We start from the raw sequence: 10,277 nt of genomic DNA, 5'->3' as shown, positions 1-10,277 counted from the left end.
TAGACTAGACTATAGACTAGACTATAGACTAGACTATAGACTAGACTATAGACTAGACTATAGACTAGACTATAGACTAGACTATAGACTAGACTATAGAATTGACTAAAGACTAGATTATAGACTAGATAATAGACTGGACTATGGACTGGATTATAGACTAGACTATAGACTAGACTATAAACTTGACTACAGACTAGATTATAGACTAGGTAATAGACTAGACTATAGACTAGACTATAGACCAAACTATAAACTAGTGTAAGGAATTGACTATAGACTAGACTCTAGCCTAGACTATAGACTAGACAAGAGACTCAACTAGACTATATACTAGATTAGACTTAATACTAGACTATAAACTCGTATATACCTGGACTATAGATTAGATTATAAATTGGACTATAGACTAGACTTTAGACTACAGTATAGACTAGGTTAGTAAAGAGTCGACTGTTTGATTGAATAGATTTCCCAACGGGTTTCCTATTTCACACATGCCCACTGACAATATTAACAAATTATGATGATGATGATGATGATGACAATGAAAGCAAATATGAATGCAAATAAATAAATTTATGTATAGTTATAGCTCAACATGTAAAATTCATATAAATGTTATACACGTACGTCTCGGTGTGAAATAGTAAATGTAATGCAAGAGACTACTATATCCTTGTCCTCCAGCACACGCCACAGTAAGAAATTAAAAGATGATATACTAATTGAGTGAGTAGTTGCAGTCGGTCAAATGTTATATGATATTGAAGTCAAGTATGAAATATGTTTTATGAAGGCGTGTTGGTTTTGGAGAGAAGAAGAAAGTGAGTTTTAAATATTTCGATAATAACACTGTGTTCCCGAGAACTTAGTTTAGAATTTTAAAAAATTGTGTTCTAAATGCTACAAAATCATTAAACTTTTTTTGCTTACATTTTGCACATTTCGTATAAATGTGTATTTTATGACGAATATTAAATATTTTCAGCCAAATGTTTAATAAAAATTCAAAATAGTTTTTCCATAGCCTATTTTCAGGCCAGTATTGTTAGCAAAAGTCATTTGGTTGTTTGATCATATATCTTCCACCAGTCGATAATAGATGTTTAAAAACCACAGGAGAATATGATATCATTTCATTATATTATATATATTTGTATGTTTTTAAATGACAATGAAAACTTGGTTACAAATAAACCTTTAAAATTTTTTTTTTTCTATACAGTGGACATTTTTACTCCTTTCTTTTACAAATGTGTGTATGTATGTATGTGTTCTAGTTTCTTTTTTGTCTGTCTGCCTAGTTTTTTTTCTCAGTTGTGTGTTGTTAACAATCATAACATCCGTTTAAAAAATTTTTCCCTCAATACAATTAAATACCGCACCCTAAAAGTATGCCTCTAATTTTTCCATTATTCTTGAAATGCTGTTGTTTTGTTATGACTGCTAAAGGTTATTTTTCAATTTTTCTATTATTGTTTATTGTGTCTTGTTACAAATAGTTCAATAATCACAAATGTTTTTCTAGTTTTGTTTTGTCTCCGTTTTTTTTGTCGTTCCATTTCTGTTATATGCGTTTTATATTTCTATTTTAAAATTAATTACTATAATTTTCTTTTCTATATAAAAGTTAATAAATTTAATTGCAAATAGTTTTTCTTTATTTATAACAATAGAAAAAGTTTATTATCCTTGCAACTTCCGCTTGGGTGGGAATCATCTTTATTAAGCTATTCTTTAAAATTGTTAAGTTCTTTTTATGTAGATATATTATTTGTTTGTACATTGTTGTTTAGTGCTTTTTTTCCTGTGACTCTCTGTTAACTTTCTAATTTTCCATTGACCGCATTTTCACAATCGCAGCTATTAGAACAATTGTTTTTATATCCTTGATATACTTAGTCGTTTTACTAATTTGCAAATTGAAATTAAAATTGTCAGTTGATAGAAAACTTTATTGGCAAGAAATTTAGAATGTGTTCACACAAATCTAATTGTTGACTAAGAATTTATGCAATCGTGACACTTGAAAGTATGCTACATTTTGCTTATTTTAATTTATACAGATTTTGGAGATCCATCAATATCTTTCTACAAATCATACTCTAGTCTATAGTTTATTTTATAGTCTAGTCTATACTCGAATCATTAGTCTAGTCTATTTTATAGTCTAGGCTATAGTCTAGTCCATAGTCTAGTCTAAAGTCTAGTCTATAGTCTAGTCTATAGTCTAGTCTATAGTCTAGTCTATAGTCTAGTCTATAGTCTATAGTCTAGTCTATAGTCTAGTCTATAGTCTAGTCTATAGTCTAGTCTATAGTCTAGTCTATAGTCAGGTCTATAGTCTAGTCTATAGTCTAGTCTATAGTCAGGTCTATAGTCTAGTCTATAGTCTAGTCTATAGCCTAGTCTATAGTCTAGTCTATAGTCTATTTTGCTTATTTTAATTTATACAGATTTTGGAGATCCATCAATATCTTTCTACAAATCATAGTTTTGTCTATAGTCCAGTCTATAGTCTATTTTGCTTATTTTAATTTATACAGATTTTGGAGATCCATCAATATCTTTCTACAAATCATAGTTTTGTCTATAGTCCAGTCTATAGTCTAGTCTATAGTCTAGTCTATAGTCTAGTCTATAGTCTAGTCTATAGTCTAGTCTATAGTCTAGTCTATAGTCTAGTCTATAGTCTAGTCTATAGTCTAGTCTTCAGTCTAGTCTATAGTCTAGTCTATAGTCTAGTCTATAGTCTAGTCTATAGTCTAGTCTATAGTGTAGTCTATATTCTAGTCTATAGTATAGTCTATAGTCTGGTCTATAGTCTAGTCTATAGTCTGGTCCATAGTCTGGTCTCTAGTCTAGTCTATAGTCTGGTCTATAGTCTAGTCTATAGTCTAGTCTATAGACTAGTCTATAGTCTAGTCTATAGTCTAGTCTAGAGTATAGTCTATAGTATAGTCTAGAGTATAGTCTACAGTATAGTCTATAGTATAGTCTATAGTCTAGTCTGTAGTCTAGTCTATAATCTAGTCTATAGTCTGGTCTATAGTCTAGTCTATAGTCTAGTCTAAAGTCTAGTATATAGTCTAGTCTAAAGTCTAGTCTACGGTCTAGTCTATAGTCTAGTCTATATATTCTACAATCAAATGTATATTCAAGTCTATTGTCAAGTCTGTATTCCATTTCCAAAGCAATTTTTTTTAAATAAAGAATTTCCATAAGAAAAAAATAACTTGGAAATGGTTTAATTTCGAACAAACTGACGTTGAACTTAGCAGCAAACTTAGTTAGTTTGTCTGATGCACTTCTACATTTGTTGACATTATGCCCCACATTGAGACTCGTTTTTTTTTCTATGAAAATCTATGGAAAAGTTTTGTGAATGGAAAATTATTTTAAATATTTGAAAAAGAAAACTTTTAAATGAAAGGACTTCATAAACTAGCAAGTAACACTAGTGCATAACAAACACTCTAGTCAACAACACTTCTTTGACAACCATGACTGAAGAACAAACATTTTGAAAGTGTAGTGAATAAGTTAGTGAGTGACAAATGAGTGAATATTTTGCGTACTTTTTAGTGAATAGCTGAGCAACAGGTGTTGAAATTTAAACTATTATGAGAGAATAAAATAAAAACAAGAAATATTGTGCAAATTTTTTAATTACAAAGAAAAACTATTGAAAAGTAAGAATTCAAGTAATTAAAATATGTAGTTGTTTTTACTATTAAATCTTTCTTTTTTTAGTATTTTTATACAATTTCATTTTTAATGATGCTTCCACGGTTTCCTCATAAGCAAATATTTAAAGCTGTTAATTCTGAAAAAAATATAAAATATTTTTGTTAGAAAAATAAAATAGTTTATATAGAAATTACAAACAATAAAATACCAAAATGAAAAGTAAAATACGTTATACACGCAGTAAAAGTTTCAAAGAAATTTTAGGTTATAATCATGATAAGTAAGTATGAAAAAATAAAGCATACCTTAAGGGGTATAATAGAAGTAAAATTAAATTTAATATTTTTTATAAATTGTTAAAAGAAAATAATGATTTTTTTTAATAAAAATGCCTCCATTATGTACTTTCATATTATAATAGTTTACGTTACTAATCCGTTTCTTCTTTATAAATATCTACAGCGATGATCAACCAGATTTGGGTCTCTCAAATTCCAACTTCACAGCAAGTTCAAATTCTAGTCTGTCATCGGGTGGTGGCTCCGAGAGTCCATCTACTTCGATGGAACAAATGGGTGGAGCAGGTGTTGCGACACCAACAGCCACCACCTCAGCAATGCATCACCACCATCATCATCATCAGCACCAGCACAGTCATCAGGACTCGTTTCATGGCAGTATTGGTGGTTCTTCAAATGCTAGTTTCTTGGGTGGTTCAGCGGCTGGTGGTCAAATGGCACGTCATTGGAATTTCGAAAGTGATGAGGAGGATGATCTCAATGAAGCCGACTGGAGTTCAAATGTAGCTGGCGAGATTTTGGCAGCTCTTACAGATGCCGAAAAGAAACGTCAAGAGATTATAAATGGTGAATATTATTTAGTTACACAAACTTTGAAATTTATTAATCCAATTCTTCTTCTTTTCATTCTAGAAATTTATCAAACCGAACGTAGTCATGTCCGCACTTTAAAACTCTTAAAACATCTATTCTTATTGCCCCTCCAAGAAAGTAATCTACTTTCTCAAGATCATTTATTGTTACTCTTCCCACCATCTTTGTCATCGCTGTGTGACCTACACGGTGCCTTTGAGCAAAAACTCAAACAGCGTCGTCTCGATCATAATTATATTGTAAATAGTGTTGGCGATCTATTCGCCGAAATGTTTGATGGCAAAAACGGTGAAGAGTTACGTGAATTTGCCGCCCAATTTTGTGCTCGTCAACAAATTGCTTTAGAAGCTCTCAAAGAGAAACGTCGCAAAGATGAACAACTACAAAAGTTGCTTTCGAAAGCTGAATCACATAAGGCCTGTCGTCGTTTGCAGTTGAAAGATCTATTGCCAACGGTATTGCAACGTCTTACCAAATATCCCCTGTTGTTTGAAAATCTCTATAAAGTAACGGTGCGTGTGGTGCCCGAGGATACAGCCGAGGCGGAGGCTATACAAAAGGCTTTAGAGTCGTCAAAAAAGATATTGGTCGATGTTAATCAGGCGGTAAAGACAGCTGAAGATGCGCATAAGTATGATAATTTGATTATGTTTGTGTTGGCAAAAGTGATTTGTTTTCTATTAATGTGATTTTGTTTTTCAGATTGCAAAATATTCAGCGTAAATTAGACAAATCAACATTTGATAAGGACGAATTCAAGGTACGTTTTGTTTGTCAGTAGTTTAGTCTTCAGTCTGATTTATAGTTGTAGTACATAGTCTATTATATAGTATAACCAATAGTGAACTCCATAGTTAAGTACATAATCTAGTTTATAGTTAAGTACATAGTCTAGTACATATTATATTCTAAAGTCTAGTTTACAGTCGAGTCTGTAGTCTAGGTTACATATAGTCCTGTCTATAGTTAACTATATAGTCTTGACATTAGCGCAGTCTACAGTATAATCTATAATCTAGTCTATATTCTAGTCTATATGCAAATCTATAGTTTGGTTGTGTCATTATTCAAGTCTATGGTCTAGTCTACGTTCTGGAATATAGCCCGGGCTATGGTCTAGTCAAAAGTCTAGCATATGGTCTAGTCTATAGTCTAGCCTATGTTAGTTAGTTTGAAAGGAGGATGTATACACATCAAATCCGAAGAAATACACCTAGGCCTCTATCGGGCCTATTGTGAGCCTCTTTAACCAGTGTCACAGGTGGGAATTGAACCCACCACCTCCGGTCTACCAGACTAGAACACTAACCACTAACCTATCGGAGGCCAGGTTATATAATCTAGTCTTAAATCTAGTATATAGTTTAGTTTATAGTTCTGTCTGTAGTGTAGTCTTAAGTCTAGTTTATAGTCTAGTCTACAGTCTAGTCTATTATCTATTCTATAGTCTAGTGTATAATCTAGTCTATATACTAGTTTATAGTCTAGTCTAAAGTCTAGTCTATAGTCTAGTCTATAGTCTAGTCTATTGTCTAGTCTATAGTCTAGTCTATAGTCTAGTCTATAGTCTAGTCTATAGTCTAGTCTATAGTCTAGTCTATAGTCTAGTCTATAGTCTAGTCTAGTCTATGGTCTAGTCTATAGTCTAGTATATAGTCTAGTCTAGTCTATAGTCTAGTCTAGCCTATGGTCTAGTCTAGTCTATAGTCTAGTTTATAGTCTGGTCTATAGTCTAGCCTTGTCTACAATCTTAGTCTAGTCTATAGATAGTCTGTAGTTTAGTTTATAGTCTAGTCTGCTGTCTATTCTATAGGCTAAAAATAGTCCAGTCTATAAACTAGTAAATAGTCTAGTGTATAGTCTAGTCAATAGTTTAGTCTAAAGTCTAGTCTGTAATCTAGTCTAGTCTATAGTCTAGTCTATAGTCTAGTCTATAGTCTAGTCTATAGTCTAGTCTATAGTCTTGTCTATAGTCTAGTCTATAGTCTAGTTTATAGTCTAGTCTATAGTCTAGCCTAAAGTCTAGTCTATAGTCTAGCCTAAAGTCTAGTCTATAGTCTAGTCTAGTCTATAGTCTAGTCTATAGTTTAGTCTATAGTCTAGTCTATAGTCTAGTCTATAGTCTAGTCTATAGTCTAGTCTATAGTCTAGTCTAAAGTCTAGTCTATAGTCCAGTCTTTAGTCTAGTGTATAGTCTAGTGTATAGTCTAGTGTATAGTCTAGTCTATAGTCTACTGTAAAGTCTGATCTAAAGTCTTGCTTATATTTTGGTCTAAAGTCTTGTGGGTAATCTAGTCTATAGTCGAATCCATTGTAGCCTAGTCTTTGGTCTTGTCTAGCTGTTTAGTCTACAGTCTATTCCATATAGTCTGATGAAAACCTTCTCATCTTTAAACTTTTGTTTCATTTAATTAATTTTTTTAAATTTCTGTAAAATTCATTTCAGAATTTGGATTTAACGCAATACCGTTTGATACATGATGGTAGTTTGACCATGAAGAAAAATCCAAGTATACAATTACACGGTTTATTATTCGAAACAATGATTGTATTACTGACAAAACAGGTAAATTTTATAAATAGTTGTTTTTATAAAGTCAAAATTGTATAATAATTATTTTCATTTAATAATTTAGGACGATAAATATTCATTGAAATATTTACATGCAGCCCGTAATACCGAAGTTAATAATAAACCCGTTAGTCCCATTATGAGCATCGATTCGGAAACGTTAGTGCGTCAGGAGGCCGCCGATAAGAATTCATTTTTCTTAATTAAAACAAAAACATCACAAATGTTGGAATTACGAGCGCCAAGTAGTTCAGAATGTAAAACGTAAGTTGTAAAGATTTGATTTTTTATATTATTTCCTAAGTACTTTTGAAAATATCTCTCTCAAAAAGCTGAAAAATGCATATGCGAAGTGGTAAATCGAAACTTTTTTGCACAAAAATATTCAATATGAAACACAGAAAAAATTCAAAAACTGTGTAAATATGTCTACATTATAAAAGGCATATAAATCATAAATGCATTAGCAATTCATTCATTTCTCCTTTCAACAGTGTTGTACATATTTTTAAAAATAATTGATTTTAATTGTCAAACCCCCACAATGTCAACATGTCTGCGAAATAATAATAATAATTTTGTAAATAATTCTTATTACGAATAATACTTTATTAACAAGTTAATATTTTAATTTTTTCATTAACATAAAATATTTACACACTTGCAAAATATTTCGACTCATAATTTTAAATGTCTTTAGTTTTTTGTTTTTTTTATTACAAAAAGAAATAATGCGGAAATTTTTCATTAGCACAATGGGTTGACAGTTTGCAAATTTGTTTTATTTATTCTCATTTTTTCCAAATTTCAATTTATATTTACATACTTTTCTTTTTAAAACATATTGAAAATTGTTCTTTTTTAATATTGTTTGTGTTAATTATGACACATTTAATTACTTGTTAATTTATTTATTGGCCACTTAACGCGTGTGCTGTTCGTTTTACTCTCGCCTGGGATATTCGTTTGTTTTATGGCCAAATGAATGAAAAAATGTTGGCTAAAGCTGAAAAAATCAAGAGTGCAAGTTTATGCACGTTTAGAGGGAGGTCGAGTTATATATCGATAATTGCTTCTTTCACTGAACAGATGAATTTTATTGTTAATGGCTTTTGTTTATTATTAATTATTTAAAACAAAATTTTTGTGTAATTATTTTAATATGTTTTAATAAAAATAAACAATTTAAGTGTTAGGAATTTATGATTTTTAAGCAATAAAAAAATATTTTAGTTTATAGTCTAACCTCTTGTCTAATTAATAGTCTAGTCTATTGTATAATCTATCTACGCTGCAGTCTAGGCTTTAGTCTAGTCTAGAAAATATTATATAGTCTTGTATATAGTCCAGTCTATAGTCTACTCTATAGTCCAGTCTAGAGCATATTATAATCTAGTCTATAGTGCAGTCTATATTCTACTCTATAGTCAAGTTCATAGGATATAGTATAGTCTATAGTCTAGTCTAGAGTATAGGACATAGTATAGTCTATAGTCTAGTCTACAGTACATTATATAGTCTAGTATATAGTCCAGTCTATAGTCTACTCTATAGTCTAGTCTATAATATATGCTATAATCTAATCGATAGTCTAGTCTAAAGTCTATTTTATAGTCTAGTCTAAAGTCTATTTTATAGTCTAGTCTATAGTCTAGTCTATAGTCTAGTCTATGGTCTAGTCTATAGTGTATAGTCTAGCCTATAGTCTAGTCTATAGTGTTTAGTCTAGTCTATAGTCTAACCTATAGTCTAGCCTATAGTCTAGCCTATAGTCTAGTCCATAGTCTAGTCTATAGTCTAGACTATAGTCTAGTCTATAGTCTAGTCTATAGTCTAGTCTGGTCTATAGTCTACTCTATAGTCTAGTCTGGTCTATAGTCTAGTCTATAGTCTAGTCTGGTCTATAGTCTAGTCTATAGTCTGGTCTATAGTCTAGTCTATAGTCTAGCCTATAGTCTAGTCTATAGTCTAGTCTATAGTCTAGTCTATAGTCTAGTCTATAGTCTAGTCTATAGTCTAGTCTATAGTCTAGTCTATAGTCTAGTCTATAGTCTAGTCTATAGTCTAGTCTATAGTCTAGTCTATAGTCTAGTCTATAGTCTATAGTCTAGTTTAGTCTATAGTCCTGTCTATAGTCTAGGCTATAGTCCAGTCTATAGTCTAGGCTATAGTCTTGTGTATAGTCTAGTCTAAAGTCTAGTCTATAGTCCAGTCTATAGTCTAGTCTATAGTCCGGTCTATAGTCCGGTCTATATTCTAGTCTATAGTCCAGTCTATAGTCTAGTCTATAGTTTAGTCTATGCTCTATAGTTTTATCTGTAGTCTAGTTAAGTCTATAGACTATTCAATAGACTAGTTTGTAGGCTATTGCTTTATCTATTGCCTAATCTATATTCTAGTCTTTAATCTAGTCTATAGTATAAAAATGATAAATTTACGAGAGTGTTGCTCACATGATATCCTTTTTTTCTGGGGTTTGAAAAACATGTAACTTCAGACAAATGAAGTTCAAGTTTAAATTAAAACATTTTTGTTTTCCATTTAAACAGTTTTTGTTTTTAATATATTTAAAAATTATCATTCTCATAATTATTTTTGATTTTTTACAAATGTCATTTAAAACAATCACAAAATGACCCCATAAATCATTGCATTTCAATACCTTTGTTCATATTTTTTTGTGATCTTTTGTCAATCTGTTGTTTTTTTAACACAATTCATAATTTCTATTTTGTGTACAATTTAAAAATATTACAAACATTATTATTTTTTGTTTGTTTGAAACATCTCCGCTTTTTTTTTTCGTTCTGGACAAAAGTAAAACTGACAATTTCTTCACCTTGAATAATGACACTTTTTTGTAAGTTCAATGTTAAATTATGTACATTTATTAAATATTTATTTTGTTTTTTATTAAGAAAAAACATTGTAATTTGCAACACAATGTTATCAATAAAAATTGCTTTGATGACAAAAAGGGGTGGCAGTAATGTGCAAAAATATTCAAAATTTTGAAAATGTTAATCATAAATATAATAAAAAGTTTTGATTTTTTAATGTTTTGCTTTCCTTTGTTTTATATTTACGCATTTACGATTTTTTTTCTGCTTTGAAAATCA

At 30.5% G+C, this 10,277-nt stretch overlaps 1 protein-coding gene across 2 annotated transcripts in view; it reads left to right on the top strand.

Annotated features, from left to right (window-relative positions):
- The window catches only part of LOC111680389, a 200,674-nt gene that overhangs the window by 134,529 nt on the left and 55,868 nt on the right, over positions 1 to 10,277 (top strand). For both annotated transcript variants that reach the window (XM_046953780.1, XM_046953779.1), the window contains 5 exons: positions 4,156 to 4,559; positions 4,626 to 5,217; positions 5,289 to 5,346; positions 7,033 to 7,152; positions 7,223 to 7,422. In XM_046953780.1, the coding sequence (XP_046809736.1) occupies positions 4,156 to 4,559; positions 4,626 to 5,217; positions 5,289 to 5,346; positions 7,033 to 7,152; positions 7,223 to 7,422 (1,374 nt within the window). The remainder of the gene's footprint in view (positions 1 to 4,155; positions 4,560 to 4,625; positions 5,218 to 5,288; positions 5,347 to 7,032; positions 7,153 to 7,222; positions 7,423 to 10,277) is intronic.

The sequence above is a fragment of the Lucilia cuprina genome, chromosome 6 (genome assembly GCF_022045245.1).
Source record: "Lucilia cuprina isolate Lc7/37 chromosome 6, ASM2204524v1, whole genome shotgun sequence".
In the NCBI taxonomy this organism is placed as follows: Eukaryota; Metazoa; Arthropoda; class Insecta; order Diptera; family Calliphoridae; genus Lucilia; species Lucilia cuprina.
This window is presented reverse-complemented; position numbering and strand designations above follow the sequence as displayed.